The sequence below is a fragment of the Chamaea fasciata genome, unplaced genomic scaffold (genome assembly GCF_029207755.1).
Source record: "Chamaea fasciata isolate MVZ Bird 193981 ecotype frontalis unplaced genomic scaffold, bChaFas1.0.hap1 SCAF_5, whole genome shotgun sequence".
Classification (NCBI taxonomy): domain Eukaryota; kingdom Metazoa; phylum Chordata; class Aves; order Passeriformes; family Sylviidae; genus Chamaea; species Chamaea fasciata.
The window spans coordinates 3,617,035-3,635,331 of NW_027094090.1; the positions used below are offsets into that span (position 1 = coordinate 3,617,035).

The window sequence follows — 18,297 nt, forward strand, 5'->3', positions numbered from 1 at the left end:
GCTGGGAGCTGTTGTCCCAGTGACCAACTTTCTGGGAGGTTGCTCACAGCCTTTTGTACAACAAAATGATCAGTTTGCTACTTTTTCCACCAGCTGGATTTTTTTTTTTTGAGGATTTTAATCCCTTTATATGGAAACTAATAGTTGAAGGGTGAGGAAATGAGCTCCTAGCTGAGCGTGGGAGTTTGCTCCACAGGGAACTGCAGATAAATAGTGCTCTTAGTGCTGGGATCAGTGTGGAAAACACACCCCAGGCCTGGGATGCTGCCACACGTGTTGATCCATTGTGTCATCCTGTTGGTTTCAGGACTGCTTGTGAAGTTTACCAACGTGTAATGCTGCTTTTCAAACACAAATCTGCAGGAAAAACATCCTGTTAGATTAGTTCAGGCAGGACTTGATCTGTGAGGGTTGTGGATATTCACCTTGCCCGTTTCTAGTGTCTTTCAGCCCAACAGCTTGCAGCAAGTAATGCCCAGGAAGGGGTTGAATGTTGCCATCCTACTCTCCTGCTGCTGAACTGGGATAAGCCTCTTGTCTGAGCTTGTGCACTTCCCTTTCTCAGCTTGAATTTGAACCTGATGAGGTTTTTTTTTTTAGCCTTTAGGAAGCTTAGTTTTCCTGCTGTTGGGTGGTGAAGTGCTACTCCAACTCTTGGGAGAATGGGAATGGACTGATGACAGTACTAAATTCTCCCACCTTATGCTTGGTTTTGGGTCCAGTTGGCTTCTTTTCTGCCCTGTGATGAGTGATGACTATAAAGAAGTCATCACTTGGTTTCAGCTAATCACTGGATCTTGGCAGGACTTTGAAATTCCAGATTAGCATTGTCTGGCTTGGAAAGCTTCCTAACCTCTCCTTGTGGCTTTTTTTTTTTTTCCCCCCCGTTGCAGGAAGTCAAATTGTCCAGCCCAGATTACCGGGACTGTAATTCCACCGATGCCATGGAGGATTTCATGAAGAGGATCAATTGTTACCAAGCCAGCTACCAGCCCCTTGACCCTGATGACTATGACAGGTAAGAGACCTTGACTTCTGAGCTGCCTTGAGCACCAGCCCTCTCCCAGGAGAGGAGCAGTGAAAGGTGGAGCTGTATTTCACTTGTCTTCAAGCACCTGACTGTGCTAGAATGATTTATAGCCAGGCCTCACTTTGAATTCAAGCTTTTTATGTGAAAAATGCTGGTTTCCCTAGGCCCTGTGCCAGGAAATGGGCACTGATGCCTTCCCAGGCTCTTCTGGGCTCAGATGAGCTGTTTTCAACTGTTCTACAGGTCTAAATACAAAGACTTTGGGAAAGCACTTGAGTTTGAGTGGTTGAGGTGCTTTTTTCATTGTCCCAGTTAAAGGAAGGGGCTGCTTGGCTCAAACCCCGGGATTGAGCAAGTCCTGTGGCTTCTGCCTAGTTGTTGTGTGTCTTGGAAGAGCTTTGCTGCCTTGCTTGACTCTGCAGGCACCTCCCAACCTCTCTCCACTGCTCACAAACATGTCTGTGTGCCCTGCACGGATTATCCCAGTCCTGCTGATCCCTGTCCTGGGGAGGAGCATGTTCCCTGTTAGTCCTGTTTAATCCTCTTCCCTGCTGCAAGAGGAGGGGTGGCGATTACACTGCTGCTATTCAGCTCTTCATGAAACTCCTATTACCTGTTGGCTTCCTGCTGGAAATAGCCCGCAGGAAATCCTTTGAGCCAGGCGATTACATGGACAGAGATAACTCACAGGGCTGCTTTTGAGAGTGACTGTGTCTCTGTCCCCAGGGAACTTTCTCTCATCAAAGTCATTGACGTTGGCCGGCGGTTCCTGGTCAACAGGGTTCAGGATCACATCCAGAGCAGGATTGTTTACTACCTGATGAACATTCATGTCCAGCCCCGCACCATTTACCTCTGTCGGCACGGGGAGAGCGAGTTCAACCTCAAGGGCAGGATTGGAGGGGACTCTGGCCTCTCCAACAGGGGCAAGAAGGTGAGGCAGAAGGAAAATAATTCCCCTGTGGCTTCCAGGAGTGATCTGGCTGTAGTAGATGCTGTGCCTTGGGTTAAGTGCGGGTTTTGGTGGCAAGTGGGCTGCTGAGTGTCCATCTGTAGCTATTGGGGATCAAGGAATGTGTGGCTGCCCTTGCCCTCAGAGCAGAAGGCTGATGAGCAGAAGGCTGATCTTTCTGCCTGTTGTGGAAGGCAACACTTCCTGGGGAGCAGGGAAAAAGGCCCATTGGGAAGCTGTGGACCAGGAATCAACCTCTTTTTCTCTGTCCCACAGTTTGCAGTGGCACTGAACAAATTTGTGGAAGAGCAGAACCTGAAGGACCTCAAAATTTGGACCAGCCAGCTAAAGAGGACAATCCAAACAGCAGAAGCTCTCCAGCTGCCCTATGAGCAGTGGAAGGCACTCAATGAAATCGATGCTGTGAGTATCTGTGCAGCCAGAATAGCTGGATGGAGCTGTTATTGCTTAACAAGAGAAAATGAGGTTTTGTCTGGGGGCTGTGCTGATGCTGTTTGACTTGAGCATGTCCAGTAACCTCGTGGTTGTCCTGCCTTGACAGGGTGTGTGTGAAGAAATGACCTATGAAGAAATCAGGGAGCAACATCCAGAGGAATTTGCTCTGCGTGATCAGGATAAATATTACTACCGTTATCCTTCCGGGGAGGTAGGTCTGCAGAGGCACCTTCAGAGACAGGACTTTTGCTTTAAATGTGGCCTTTTCTTCCTCATTCTGTCCTCCGCTCTTGAGCAGAGGAGCAGTGAGAGCTCCAAGAAACGAGAATTAAAAGAGATCAGGGCTCATGTTTACCTCTACCTTGAGCTCTTTTGAAATCTTGGCATATGAAGATCTCACTAAGTAACATATCACTTAACAAACAGTCCAACTGACTTTTTATAGCAAATTAGTAGGGAAAGGTCTCTGGAGATTTGTAGTCCAATCTCCATCATTGTATCTGCTCACAGTTTTGTGCTGTCCCAATTTTCTTTCCTTTGATTTCCAAAAAAAGTATTTTTCACCTTGTTCTCAGTATCATTCCCTAAGGGTTGATGGTAATATCTCTGTTCTTGGCAGTCTACTTTCAGGGTGTGACACAATGAGGTGGGAATGGGCATCAGTTCTGGGTGATACTTTAGGCTGTGAATTGAGCTCATTATCCCCGAACTGACAGTCATGCCCATAGACATTTCAGAAAAATCTTTGGAGACATCCTCATGACCATGTATCTAACAAAGACTATGTGGGGATATCAGACACCAGCTCGGGGTGTCTGGGGCTCCTGGCTGCCTGTCATGGTTTTTTATGGGGCCCTTCAAAACCCTGAGGTTTCTCAGGCTACTTCAGACTTCTCAGAACTTGGAAATCCTGTACAAAATTAAATACCAAGATGATGGAGAGGCTCTGTCTTCAAAGCCCTTGTTGCTTACCTTAATTGATTCGTCAGGACTGAGCTGTGATTCACTGAGATGTGAATGGCTCCTTGTCTGACAGAAGAATTAGAACTCCCAGAGAGCCCTGAGGATGAGGATTTACTTGTTTTTAGCACTTTGTTGGTTTACTCAGAAGCATGAAATCAGGAGGGGTTGTTTCTTTGGGATGCTTGTTGCATTGAGTCCATGCCTCATCTCCTTTCATTTCTATCCCAGTCCTACCAAGACCTGGTGCAGCGCCTGGAGCCAGTCATCATGGAGCTGGAGAGGCAAGAGAACGTCCTTGTCATCTGCCACCAGGCTGTCATGCGCTGTCTCCTGGCCTATTTCCTGGACAAGAGTGCAGGTGAGCTCCCTGTCCCTGGGAAGAGGATTGGCCCTGCTGGAGGAGGGATGATGGATACAGCTCTGGGGAGGTCGTGTTCGCATCCTGGAGCACGCATCTCTTTGATGGGGGATGAAGGTGTCTGGGCCTGCCTTTGGAGAAGAGGTGGGATAACCCTCCTGCTTTGCTGTCTCTGCAGATGAAATGCCCTACTTGAAATGTCCCCTGCACACGGTGTTGAAGCTGACCCCAGTAGCCTATGGTGAGTGAGGCCTTCCTGAACGTGCCAGGGGGGTTGACTTGTACCTCCTCCCAATGCCTTGGGAAGGCTGACATGGAACAAAGACTGGACAGAGCTAGAGAATGAAGTAGATATTTATTGAAAGACTTTCAAGAGTACACCTTGGGCAGGAAAAGAGGCTGACCAGGGCTACACCCAGGGTGGATTTAAAATGGTCACAAAATAGATGACTGGTCATGAGGTCTTACACTTTTATCAGTTTTGGTCCGTTTGCACATAGGGGTTTAATTGTCCAATTACAGCCTCAGGTTGTGAGGGCCCATCCTTCTTGTTTCTCTCTTCAGTCCACTGTTGTTCATGCTTTTGGGCCTGAAAGTTGTCCTTGGCCTTCAGCAGGAAAAGGATTTGTTTTGCCTACCTACCCTGTGAAGAGAGCTGACTAACACTTAATGTGAGGCTCAGAACTGCACCCATAGGCAGCACAGAATCTGAAAAACATGAAAGCTAAAACTTAAGGCATCACTCCTGAAGCCAGGCTGTCTGGGAGAAGAGCAGGGATCTGTAGTGGGGCTCTTGGTAACATCCTGTGCCTGCTGGCCTTGCTGATCTGTCTCTTTGTGCTCCTTTCTGCAGGCTGCCGGGTGGAATCCATCTCACTGAACATTGAAGCAGTCAACACCCACAGAGACCGGCCAGAGGTGAGTGTTGCTTTTCCCTGGAGCTGTCCTTTGGTGTCCCCCTCCTGTCCCCTGTGGTCAGCTGGCAGTGGGAATGGCTGGGGTAGTCGTGGGGAGATTGCTCATCTGGGTGCTTGGAAGTGGTGCTGGAAGACTTGGAGCATCAGATATATTCTTGCTCTACAAAGTTGTGGCCAGGTGAGGGTTTTCCAAGGGAAAAGGACTGCTGCATGTTCCTGCTTCCCGGTGTGTTTGCCCAGGGAAAACTTCTCCCTGGTCTCTGACTTACACCTGGTCATTCCATTGCAGGGAGTGGAGCTCTGGATGGAGAAGGTGCCTTCTCCCAGGTCTCCCAGTTGGCTGGCAGAGCCTGGGCTCAATGCTTGCCCTACATCTGCCTCTGAGGGTCTTTTTCCTGGTATGCCTGTGCCTCCCTGTCATTCTGCAGGGTGGGCGGTGGCAGTGCTGGGCTGGGGATGCTCTGTGGAGGAGATCCCTCCTGTGGAGAAAAATTCCTGTAAGGTTGAGTCTGTCTGCCAAGTGCTCCACTGGAGCTCAGAGGCCAGAACAGGAGAATGCCAACTCGGTGTCAGGGCTGGGCAGCCACCCAGAGTGGGCCACAGGGACCCTGGCCACACCCATGTCCCAAGATGCTGGGACATTTCCAACTTGTGCTTAGGAATGGTGATGCTGACCAGTTGGGGCTTTCCCCTTTTGGCCCATATCTCCTTTCCTTGCGGATTCCCTGTCAGGTGGCAGCACCTGAGCCGCCTGTCCCACCCCACAGCTGTAGGGGGGAAGCCAGTCCTTCCCCCTGTATAGGACCATTGGTGCCCTGCTTTGCCACCCTCTCTGGGGATGGCAGCAAGGCCTTGGGTAGGACAGGGTGGGACACGTGCCAAGTGCTTTGGGTGCCTCTGCTCAGCTTTGCCTCTGTCCCTCCTGGCTTAAGTTGGAGCTTGGCGTGGTGCTGACCCTCGCTGGCTGCTCTGCTCCCATTCCCCAAATCTTCCTGATCAGCCTGGGCTGGCTCATCTTCCCTCTTCTTGTTCTCACTCCTCTCTCTGGGTGGAGGGATGAGCTTTGAGGAGGAGACCGATGGGCACCTCTGTCATGCAGAGTCATGGCTTGATTGCTGCTGGGTATGTTCAGCTACCTGGAGTTACTTTTTTTTTGTCAGCTGAGACTCAGATGAGGAGAAAATCTCTTATGTCTGAGTGCAGAGCCATTTTTTTTTTCCTCCCCTCCCCTTCTGCGCTCTTAAACATTTTTTAATCAGGGTTTTTTTTGTATCCAGAGCCTTTCAGTGCATCCTTTGCTCATTGACAGTGACTGTGGGGAAAAGCAGAGTCCACATTAAGAAAACCAAAGCAACTTGCTTCTTTTTTTTTTTTTTTTTTTCCCTTTATAACTGTCGCCTTCTTCCTTTTTCTTTATTTCGCTTTATTTTTTTATATTTACTTTTATTTTCTTTGTCTCACTTTAATTTAGGAAGCAAAGAAGGGACCTAACCCGCTCATGAGACGTAATAGCGTTACCCCTCTAGCAAGCCCAGAGCCCACCAAAAAACCTCGCATCAACAGCTTTGAGGAGCATGTGGCTGTTTCTTCTGCCCTGCCAGGCTGTGTTCCTCAGGAAGTGCCCACGCAGATGCCGGGACAAGTTAGTTGAACTCTTTCTTTTTTTTTTTTTTTTTTTTTTTCTTTCCTTTTTTTTTTTCCCTTATTTTTTTCCCCTTTTTTATTTTTTTTTTTTGGTTGTTGTTGTTCTCGTCATTTTATTGTTTGTTGTCCTCCTGTCACTCCTGAAGCTGAGGAGCTGCTTGCACTTGTTGTAACCTGTGCTGCTGTCTGAGATGTCTTCCTCCCATGGCTGCTGTCCGTCCCTGCCTTGGGTCACTGTTGATCCTCTCTTGGTTTTTGAGAGCGTCATGAACTTCCACCAGGCTCTAGGCTGCATTAATTTAGTGCCTTCACCATCCAGCATCAACCTCCTGAGGGATCTCCTCCCTGAAGTGAGCAGGAACAAAGGGCTCGTGCCTTCCCTCTGGGTGTGCTTGGCTCCGGGCGTGGCAATAAATCAAATGCTCTTGTGCTTCTCTTAAGGAGGAGCTGCCAAGACTCATCTTTGGCTGGAAGGGTCTCCCTCATTCTGGAGCTGTAGGTGAAATGGACCAAAATTGAGTAGAAGACTCTTGGTGTGGTGAAACCCTATGGGTAGCTGCCATGCTTACTCATGTGTCCTCTCCTCTTTCACCCATCCATGAAGGGACATAGGAAGAGAGGCCTTGCTTGCTGCTCACTTCTCCAGGCAGAAACCCCTCTCCTAAGCTCACTAAGGAGTCCTATATAATCTATAGGAGCCTTAGCCATGCTGCCCTTCCCACCAGCTGCCTGTTGGATCTTGCTGTGTTGCCCAGCCCCTCTCCCTGTTGTCTGTGTTGGTTTGATGTCTTTTCTCCCCTCGTCGCCCAGATCCCAGCCAGGTTAGGAATGGCTCCGTGCTCCCCCATTGCTCTGCTTGGTTGCTGCTTTGCATGAGCTTCCCAAGACAGCTGGCTCTGTCTCAGCTCCCAGGGCTCTGGTTGAGCCTCACAAGAAACCTTTTGCCAGTTTTGGCTGCCCGGTGCCCCTCACTGCTGTTCGCTGTCCTCTGCCCAGTGTGGCACGGAGTAACTGACACCTCTCTCTGTTCTCTCTGTCTCTCTGCAGCCTTTACTAGGGAAGGCATGCCTGTAAGTACCTTCTTGCGTCTTATTCCCCCTTCCAACCCTTTTTTTCCATGTCTCTTGCCGTCCCGCTGGGTTGTTTTGTTGTTGCAAAATCCGGACGGGTGTGGATTTCCTGGAGTTGATATTTTGCTGTTTTCAAGGGGGGATTGTTTTAGGAAAGGTAAAGAGGAGATTGTGGGTGCTGGTTTGTATCCTAGCTTGATGAAATGTCCCAATTTTGTTGTGAAATTAAGCAAATTATCACTTTCTCTCTGATGATGGTGCCTATGGGTGATGCTGTTGGGTTTTCCTGGAGTTTTCTCCTCTGTGATAGCACGTTGTACTGTAGGTGAGAGAGTTGGGTGCTCTCTCCTTCCTGAGAGCTCTGAGTTGTCTGTGAGTGAGTGATGGCACCAGAGAGGTATCTAAGAAGCTTCTGACCTTCTCAGGAATGTGTTTTCTGGAGCTGAATGATCCTGGGACCAGTCGTCAGTTCTGCAAACTGGGAATTTGGAAACAGTCAGCCTAGATGTTGTGGGCAGAGTGAATGGAAATTGTTAAGAAAGCAAAACAGCTTGAGCATTTGATACACTAATTCTGAATAATCAAGGCTCTGGCAGTTTGGCTTAGTGCGGTTAAATCCCTGAGGAACAGGAACAGGGACAGCTCCTGGATAAATTTGAAGCCTTTAGACTTAATGCTACATTTAGTTCAGAGCAGCAGTTGTTGATAGGTACTCAGATGTTATCTTAAAGATTGGGAAGATTTTGGGGCTCAGCTGATACTGGGTAATGTCCAGGGGGTCTTTTTGCCCTCTGAGGGCCAGTTCAAGTCAGCCTGTGAGCATCCCTGGCTTGGGCTGTTCTGTGGGCTGAAGATGGAGGGATCTGCTCTAACATTGCCAGGCCAGAGCTCAGCCCTGCTTGCCTGTAGCAGCTGTTAAATCTCGTATTTCTTCCCCTTTTAGAGTAAACCTTTTTGAGAAAGGGAGGTTAGGACTGTTGCACTTGGCTTTGCTGGTGGATGGGTTGGGTGAGTGTAGAGGTTGAGTTGCTGAGCATGGCCTGCATGCCTGTGGTCCTTCCCTTGCTGCTTATGGCCACTAAAGCCCCTGATGAAACCTGATCCTCTTGGGTTGCTCTGGAAGCATTTTAGTTTTTGTCCATCCTTCCCTCCACCGTTTTCACATCTGTATTGTAACAAAAGGCACTGCATGCCTTGGTGCTGGCTGGGACACTGAAACCACAGTCTGGTGTTGAGTTTGGGAGGTGGATGTGTCAGATTTTGCTGGAGCAGGCAGTGATGGTTACCCATGCCATGCGTAGGCTGGCAGCAGCAAGTTTAAAACCTCCAGCTGCTGGGAGCCTGTCTCCACCTCCTAGTGTGGAATTTAAAGGCTGCTTTTGCGGGACCCATGGGGACATGCCAAAGCCAGGACTTGGTGACATTCACACTGCTGTTAGCTCTGGGAGGCTGCTGTCTTCTACACTGGTTTGGTCCCTCACTGTCACCACCTGTATGGGGCTGGGGAAGTGGAAAGTCCCTCCTTCACAACTTGCACTGTTGGCCTGGGTTGGTAGTGGGAGCTTCCCTGCATCAGCCCTCACTGCTGGGGTCTTGTCCCCCATCCAGGAGGACCAGGGGATACCTGGAGAGGTTGGGGACATGGCTGAGTACCTCAGAGTCCTCCTGGCTGTGGGATTGAGCTGACTGAGGGTCATGGGACTTACCTGGCGTGAAAATTTCTTTTCCTTTTGCTTGGTTTGTGTTCCAAAGTGCACTTTTGAACAGTCACCTGATCCCCTCCCTTCTTCTCCCCTTCACTTTTCATGCTTAAAAAGAAGACCCGTTTGTCACTTTCTCAAAGTTTTCTCTTTGCTAATATTTCCAAGGTAAATGGCTGTGGTGCATGTGGCTTTTCCTAACCCTCCTCCTGTCTCCTTAGATTACAGAGAGAACAGCTCAGCCCGCTTTGCCTCGTAGCCTGGCCAGGATTCCTGGTACTTTTAAGAGGCAGCTTAGGTAGTAAAAACATTAAAAAAAAAAAAAAAAACCACAAAAAAAGAGAGAATCCTTCCTAGCTGTTTCCTAGTTTTTTTTTTTCCCCTACCTTGTTTCATGTAGTTTTGTGAGTTGGGAAATGTCCTTGTGGTCCCCTGGGCTTCTCCTGGGGCAGATGCTCTCCTCGGGGCTGGTCCTGCTTGTGTTTAGCTGGTTGTCTCTGGTTTGTGATCCTCACCACGTGCTGGTGGGTACCTGTTGTCGTCACCCTGTACCAGGGCTGTGTCTACAGCGTCTCTTGGACCCATGAAACCTCATGGGTTGTCACCAAGGGAGTTGTGCTGCTGCTCTACCACTGGTGGTGGCTGGTCCTTGGCATGGCCAGTGGGAGATGCCTGCTCTTGGCATTGCCAAGGATGGGCAGACAATGACCTCGTCCTTGGCAGGCAGGGGGGACTCTGCCCATCCTCAAGGGGAGCAAGAGAGAGATGTTTAATTGGACTGCTTGAATGAGCACTGTGGTGCCATCACCTTGGGACCACAAAGAGCAGCTCAAGAAGGGCACACAAGGTGGGGTGGGAGCGTTGCCTTGGGTTTAGCTCAGTTTTTAGGGATGTCTAAATTCTAACCCTGTAATTAAAGCCAGGCAATGCTTGAGGAAGAGGGGGTGAGTAGTGAGTCAGTGACCTGCCTCTCTCCTCAGGTGGGCAGTGTCCGCTGTGGTGGGTGCTTTGTAGTGACCCATGTGTGGCTTTGTTCCTTCTTGTTTCCTTGTTCACGTGTTCCTGGAAGGTGCAGCTGGGCTGGAGCCTGCCCCCAGTGCATCCCCCAACACCCTCTCCTTCCCCTCTCGTTGCAGAACATGAACAATTCCCAGAAGCCTTCGTGACTCCGTGGGCACCGTCGCGAGGCCGCCGGCGCTGCCGGTGCCGCCAGCTTCTCATCCCATCGCCATTCCCGAAGCTTGCTCCCAAAATCGGCCCCCTCCGGCTGCAGCCAGCCCGGCCCTCACTGCCCGTTCATCTGCAAATCCCCGCGCTGCTGAGGGGGAGAGGGATGCAGGAGAGCCGAGGAAGAGGAGGAGGAGCCCCAGCTCCCTCCCCCGGGGTCACCACCAGCTCTTGGGGCTGTGTTTGCTCTCCTCTCCCAGCGTCCTGTTAGGTCGTAGCGAGCTGTAAAGTGCTTCTGTAGGGCACAGGAGTTTTAATTTTCCTCTCTTCCAGTGGTTTTTGATCTTCTGTATAGATGATTGGTACCCATTCAGTCTCTGGGTGGGGTGTGTATATATGTGGATGGTGCGGGGTTAGCAGAGAAGTAGGGGGAAAAGGGGGGGTGGGTAAAGGGGTTTTGCATTTTTTTATTATTATTATTATTATTAATGTTGTTAATTACTTTTGAATAAGCCCCTAACATGCTGTGCTGCAGTCCCTCACACACACTACAACTGGTCACATATGCCAGCCCTGGCTCATGCAGATCTGTGAGCGCCAGGAAAAGCAGCTGGGTGAACTCCTTCACTGCAAGAACTGCTGGGTTTAATAAAAAAAACAACCCATTCTTTCACTTTTTTTTTTTTTTTAATCAACATACCTTAAAGGAGTTTGCAGAGAATGTAGATCTGCTGCTAAAACTGGTTGAAAGCTGCCTGCAGTGCATGAGGAACCATGCCAGCAGGGGCTCAGGTGATGCTTTCATCTTGGGGAGCACCCAGGTATGGTCTGAGTTCAGGCATGGGCTGAATTTTGGGGAGGCTGAGCACTGTTTGAGGTGCTGTGCTGGTACTTCATCTCCCCTTTCTTCTTTTTTTAGATGGAAGTGGAGGTATTGGGGAAGGGTTTGAATGTGTAGGCTTGGATGCATTTTGTAGACACACAGGTCTCATGGAGGTGGCCAGGGGTCTGGAGTCCCTGTCTGACTGCAAAAAGCCACAAGAAGGGACAGTTTTGTCTGTATTTTTTTAATTTTATATATACACACACACACACGTGTGTGTGTGTATGTGTATACTTAGAAACTGCTTGGTTTTTGCACTTTATTTGTGGCAGAAGCATAACTACTTTATTTCTTTCCAAGTTGTGCCCCTTAACAGGGGAAGCCTGAATAGAGGCAACTTTTTTTGTTTGTTTTTAATTGTATTTTGCATGCTGGAAAGCTGGGACTACAAAATAATAGTTACAGTGTTTGAGGTGGGGGAAACAGGGTGAGGTCTTGACTGACTCCATCAGCCAACTCCCAGTGGTTTGATTCATAAGATCCCTTGTTGGCAGCCTGTCCTGGGCTGGCAGACAGCAGTTAAAAATGGCAATTAACCACTATTGCTTTGTGCAAAAGTCTCTTTTTTTTTTTTAGGGTTTTGAGTTGGGTTTGTGATTTTTTTTTTTCTTTACCACGTGCAGCATTTTCTCCATGCCCATCTCATGGTTTTGGGGTTTTTTTGCATGAGCCAGGAGGTGAAAGCAGCCACCCCTCCTGCAGCACTAGGCTGGGGAGCTGGAGGTGGGGCAACCCTTTGGATCCATCCTTCCCATGGCTTTCCCCAGTGTCCTGTGTAGGGAACACCATCCCCAGAGATGGGATAGGAAGGTTTGGTGGAGAAACGATTGTTTGGTGAGCGTGTGTGTGTGTTTTGGGGGTGGGTTTGGTCTGTTTTTCCTTTGGGAAAAGGCGAACCACAGTGCCTCACGCTTCGGCCTCGTGCTCGGAGCGGCACCGACGGCGGGAGGGCGCCGGGGCCACGCTCAGCCCGTGTCCCACGGGGGTGACAGTCCTGGCAGTGCCCTGCCTGTGTGAGCTTGTGCATATGTGTATCATATTCCTGTACAGATAAAAAAATGAACACTCTCCCCCCACCCCCCGCTTTATTTCTGTTTTAATAGCCTCATTAAAAGTGGACTTCTCCTTTTGTGCCCTGGCCAGCATCTGCGCTTTCAGTTTCTCTGCCTTTCAGATAAAATGAATGTGTTTTGGGGAGGCCACTCACTTGGCTCTTTTCAGCTTCCTCCTTCGTGGGGAGTTTTATCTCTCTCCTGCTGCAAAAAGATAAGCCAGCAAATAACAAACATGACGTCTGGCTGCCCTGAGATCAATCGTGTACAAGTGTAATTGCGTGGATGTTTTGGTGTGTATTTGTGTGTGGATGTATGTATATAAATATATATATAACAGAAACAAACAAACAAACCAAAATGGCCCTAAACTTTCATCCTTTAGTAATGATAGATATATCAGTAGGTCTACAAAAACCTGAAATTTGAACATGGTGTTTTTTCCAGTGCTGGGAAAACTGTTCTCGAGTTCCTCTTGTGCCGGAGGGGTTGGTGGGATGGTGTCAACCCTGTGCCATCACAACTGCCCCAAAAAACTTGCTGTCCATCTTTTTGGTTAACAGAGCCAAGGACTGGGCAGTTGATGCCACAGCCGAGGCAGACTGGGAGAGAGGACATGGCAAACCACACCAATGATTTCTTGCCCCACTTTTTTTTTTTTCCTCTCTCTGGTTTGTTTTTCTTTGTGATACTTGAATTTATTTTTTTAATTTTTTTTTTTTTATAGCAAAGTGCTTTTTATTTATTTAATGTATACTGCAAAGCTTGGAGAGAAGGGTGTTGTTACTTGGGCTTACTTTTTTTTTTTTTTTTTGTGGTATGTTGACGGTTCTGTATATACATCTGGAATAACTGCCTGATATAAAGCTGTGCCAGCTTAAAAACAGGGTATGCCTTTCAGAAATTTGTATATTTTGCAGTTGCTGGACCAATAAAATATCTTGTTGAAATACAGACGTGACCTGGTTCTTCCTTGTGTCAGCACTCATGCTCTCAAGCCCTAAGAGTCACCCTGTGCTGCCTCACACGTCTTCCTGAACCTCATAAATAAAAATTCTCATAAAAGAGAGATTGTGGATGGTCCATCCCTGGAAGTGTTCAAGGCAAAGTTGAAGGGGATTTGGAGCAACCTGGTCTAGTGGAAGATGTTTTTCATTCTAAGAATTCTACAAGTGTTAACACCTACTTAGGACAAGCAAATGCCACCCAAGCTCTAGATGCTACATCACTGTTGAGTAGAAAAGTGATGTACTGGGACTTGTCCTGCCTAGATCTAAATCTCGGCTGCAAATTAGGCAGGACTAGGCATTTATTTAAACCTAGCGTAGTTCTTGAAATCAGATACCAGGGTGCTAAATGAAGGGCTGTCTTTTCCTGCCTTCAGGGCAAACAGCAGCTGCCACCTGCAAGAAAAGTTCCTTATAAACTTGTGTGTGGAGTTTTTTATTAATTTATTTAATATTAATTTATTGTCCCAGAGAAAAAATGGGAGGCGGGGAAAGGTGTAATTTGACACGATTTTCTGGAGCACATCTTGGGTGAATGCCGCTTCTGTGATTAGAGGCTTGTCCCACTATAGAAGTTGCATCTCTAAAAGCTTCTGAGGAGCTAAAGGGGCTAAAAGGTGCAGAGTGCTGTTCATCCCAGCTCACCTCTGTGGTTTGACTCCTGCAGCCCTTGGTCTGCTCTCCCCGGGGCTGGAAGAGCCTCTCAGACCTTGCTTTGGGCCAGAGCTTTTTGGGTTGCACAGGGATCATCTCCCTTCTCCCAGTTGCTCTGTGCTCCAGGCCCTCTCACCAAGGAGGGTGTTCTCTCATTTCAAGTTTGTTCTCTCCTTTGAAGTTCTTTTCCTCATTTTATTGCATTTGCAGTAGTATTTTCTAGGTGGACATGCTGAGGTGTGAGATTGCGGCCGTGCTCATCCCTGAGGGTAGGGAGGTCCCATGCTCTCCGGGAAATCCGGCAGCCATAAGATTTAATAGTTTCTTTTTTTTTTTTTTTTTTTTTTTTTTTTTTTTTTTTTTTAGCTATTAATTTTTATCTCCAGCAACCTGGCTGTCTCCTTGAACCTGGCAGAGACAAAACACTTGGCTTGTTTTAGGGCGAGGAGTTGGAGCCTTGCACCCGCCTCACAGGGAGTCCTGCAGGGGCTCTGATAACGCCTCCAGCCGGGGTGGGCTGAGGTCACACGAAGCCACAACATCAGCGCAGCTCCCGTGCCCTCCCCTGGGGCTGTTTGACAAGGATAAAACCTTGTCCTTGTGGGCAGAGCACTGGGGAGAAGATTTTGCCTCCTTAAGAGTGGCTTTGGGCAGCATTTCCAAGGCTGCTCTGTAAGAAAATCCCACCCCCGCCCAAAAAAACCAAAAAAAACCCAAACAAACAAACAAAAAAATCTGTCCTCCTTTTTCTTATGTGCACGATGGGGCTTGTGTCACAACACCCCCAAACAAGGGAGGGGAATCAGTGCCATCCCAGGCTGCATCCTTTATTTTTCTTCCATGTGATGCATTTTGTAGCAGCATTTCAGAGAGAAGCTCCTCGAGGCGGTGCAGCTTTAAAGGTTATACTCGGCAGCAGGAACATTTCCCTGTTCCCAGTCAAGTCCATTTTTTTATTAAAATAAAGAAAAAAAGAGGAATAAACCCTCAGCTCGCTGCTGGCAAACATGGCGAGAGAACTTGTGATGGCTAAAAAAAAAAAAAATAAAAAGGGCAGACCAGTCATGCTGGCTGACTCAGCTCTGATTGATGGCTCAGGAATGTGTCTGGGATTAACTAAACCACGGGCAAACCTTCACAATGCAACATATTGGATGAAGCACAGCCGGCAGGCTCACCTGCCTCGGGCTGGGGAGTGACTGCCCTCACGTCTGGGATTGGAGGGGATTTTTCTTCTTTTTTATCCATCTGTGAGTTAAAAACAAAAAACAAAACAAAACAAAAAAACCCCCAAAACCGGCTGTTTTCGGGAATTGCTTTGCAAGGGGCTCTAGTAGGAATTATTTGCAATATTTCCAGGTGTCTAGATGCACTTGAGCAGTTTTGCTGCAACCAAAATATCCTAGGAAGGAATATATTTATGCTGAGATATGAAAAATTTATTTTGTAGCTCTGTGTAAATCACAGTCTGACTGCTCCATGCCGAAACTCTGCCAAATGTCAGGGTCCCTTCCCCATCACAGGGGAGCCTGTGTTGCATTCATGGTTAATGAAAAGCTGCGTGGATGTGAATATTTGTCCCTCATATTTCCCTTGCTCGTGTGACCAGCTGTGTCCTCTCTGAGGCTGAGTGGTGTGAAGAAAAAGTGTATCAAAATTCAATTTATTGGTCAGCAATCCTGGAAGACAGTACATCATGTGGATGGAGGAGTAGTGGTAAGTCAACATCAAAAGCATTGACACAACCCCAAGATACCTGATCTAGCTGAAGATGTTCCTGCTCATTGCAGGGGGTTGGACAAGATAAACTTTAAATGTCCCTTCCAACCCAAACTATCCTATGATTCTGTTTTAGGGATTTAATTTGCAGTTCCTACATCAAAGTCAGCTTCATCTCTCATGTTCCAGCCTGATGTGTCCTGCTCTGGGGTCCTCCCCCAGGAGCTGTGTCTGCTCTGGGGAGGGCATGGGTGGACCCAGCAGCTCCAGCTCAGCTGATGGTGGGCTAAACACCTTGAGAGGTCTTCTCTGGATGTTATCTCCCACAATCCCAAGGAAAATCTAATTGGCATGTGATGATGTTACTGAGGCTGGTGCTTCAGGGCAAGCTGGATAAAACCCAGCTGATGCATCTGTCCACCCAGCTTGCTGCACAGTGAGATCTTTGTCTTGCTGATCTGAGAATCAGATCTAACATGGTCTGAAGGGACAACATTCAGGATCCCCCAGGCTTTATGAATTGCTTCTCCCTCTAGTAGAAGGTGCAGACTGATATTGCACCCACTCCTGGCCAGACACCAGCAAACATTATTTGGTCTTTACTTTAAGAGGTATCTGAGTGCTCTTTGTTCTGAATTGATGTTGGTGGCTCAGAGAAGGAGTCAGAGAAGTGGGTGGCAGCGGAGGTTGTGACCAAAAAATGCAGCTGAATTAGAGCTACAAAGAGAAACAGTAATTAAGACCTAACGAATAATTACCATGGGGGAGGGCAGCTCAAGAATGAACACAGCCCCAAATCCAGATATTTCTAGCTGCAGCTCAAACCCCACAATTAAGCTGTGATTTTGGTCATTATGAGGAGATATTTCCAGAGCTGGGTCTTGCCTTTTGCTGCCTTCATCCACCCAAATGACTGCCTGAGCATCAACAGAAAGAAAACCCAGCATTTTGATAAATGTCATCCAAACCAGACTGGAGAGCCTAGGTTGGATGCCTCCACCAAAGCTGGGTGCCAACCTGTGGGCAGGGTTGGAGATGAAGAGAGGAGAAGGCTTTGGAGAGGGCTTTCTGGCTAGCAGGGGATGTGTTGGTTTAGAGGTTGGTGGCACCTAAAAATACCAGTGTCCTCCCTCAGGAGTCCCACCATGTGGTAGCATGCAGAAGCAAATGTCACCTTGCATTTCTCTGGTTCTTGGTCCATCTCTATCCACCCCAGGGCATTGATCCATCAGTGACAGAAGAGGACAGGAGGCTGTGGCTCTCACATTTGTTCCTGGTCACCCCATCCACCCTGTGCTGCTGTCCTTGGGTGTCCCTACAGGCCACTCACCTGGATGTCAGGGTGATGGCACCAATGCTCATGGCTTTTTTCCTTCCTGCCTCTCCCACTGGTGGTGCTGCAGGGACCATGACTTACCCGGGCAGTCCAGGGCTGCTCTTTTCCCTTTCAGGCAGTATTAATGTCACCTGCTCCAATCAGTGACACCACAGTGGTGCCCTGACCCACTCACTCCTCCTCGTGCCAGCCTTGATTCCTTCCAGCCTTGAGACAAGTTCAGATGTGCTCTCCTTCCACACATCCACCGTCATTCTCTCTGCCTGCCTCATCCTTCAGCATTGTTTTAGCATTTTGACCCAGCCTTTCCTACCATCCATCCATCTGGGCACATTCTCAGCGACATTTTTACACCATCATTGGTGTGGATGAGCCCACCTTTTTGAAGTCACTTGGTACAGGGAGGTTATTATCTGGCTATAAATTACTCAGCAAGGACTGGCTGCTGTATAAGCAAGGCATAAGAAAATAATAAAGCATTGATATTCACCATAATTAATTTGTCATAATGACTGGGATGCCTTTCCAGACTTGCTAACTGGTTTATGGTGAATATTTCTGAGCATGGCCACTGGACAGAGACTGATTTAAGCCTCTTTTTTTTGGCACAATTTTGCCTGTGATGGGGTCTGTTGCACAGGAGAAAGAAGTCTACCTGCATCCTTAAAGCAAAATCACTTGGAGGAGTCAGCAAACCCTGGAGAGAGATGGGACTGGGAAGAAAGTTAATTAAGCCAGAAAAGTTGTAATAAAGGGTTTGAAGGACTCATGGTTACAGCTGGCTGAAAACCACGGATCTTGGTTCACCAGAGATCTTCTTTTTAAAACGTAAATAAAAATAAAAATACCTTCCTGTCCAAATGGGATGGAAACCGATATTTTTCAAATTTTCTGAAGCTCTTTTTGACCTCATGAACTGACATATCATTTTCCCTGTTTTGCTGAAGATGTTTTTAGAGAAGCGTTGGCCTTTTGTTGAAAAAAAAAATTCCCTTGTTGGAAAACACTGCACTGGAGTAAAGCTGGTAGAAGAAGAACCACTGATGGGAGAATGGGGGTGACACTTTATCACTCATTCAAGATGAAATGGGGTTTTTACTGCCCTTATCTTGCACAGGCCTTGATGCCCACCTTGTCCACACACCAGGCACCTCCTGGGAGACCCAGCAGAGAGGAGCAACCTCTGGAATGCAGATGTGACTCAGCCTGGTGTCTGGCACCTCACTGTCGTCCCTGGAAATGCTCTCAGCAGCTCTGTCAGCAGTGCCCCAGACAAGGAAAAGAGAGGCTGGGAGGTCTAGGCTGAAGCACAAAGCCCACCTGTCTGCCCTTGGTGGTTTTATCAGGGGTAATTATTACCTTTCTATCTGCTAAGCTGATCTGAGCCTG

General features: G+C 48.1%; 1 protein-coding gene across 5 annotated transcripts in view; it reads left to right on the forward strand.

The window, feature by feature from the left end:
* PFKFB3 (6-phosphofructo-2-kinase/fructose-2,6-biphosphatase 3) overlaps window positions 1-13,146 on the forward strand; it is a 41,513-nt gene extending 28,367 nt beyond the window's left edge. The window contains exons 7-16 of one of the 5 annotated variants that reach the window (XM_066182669.1): window positions 894-1,018; window positions 1,757-1,964; window positions 2,259-2,405; window positions 2,545-2,649; window positions 3,630-3,759; window positions 3,938-4,000; window positions 4,613-4,677; window positions 6,148-6,318; window positions 7,368-7,390; window positions 9,208-10,216. In XM_066182669.1, coding sequence (XP_066038766.1) covers window positions 894-1,018; window positions 1,757-1,964; window positions 2,259-2,405; window positions 2,545-2,649; window positions 3,630-3,759; window positions 3,938-4,000; window positions 4,613-4,677; window positions 6,148-6,318; window positions 7,368-7,390; window positions 9,208-9,262 — 1,092 coding nt within the window. In that variant the 3' untranslated portion in view covers window positions 9,263-10,216. The other 4 variants (XM_066182668.1, XM_066182666.1, XM_066182667.1 and 1 more) reach the window with 4 other exon arrangements.
* Window positions 13,147-18,297: the final 5,151 nt, after the last annotated feature.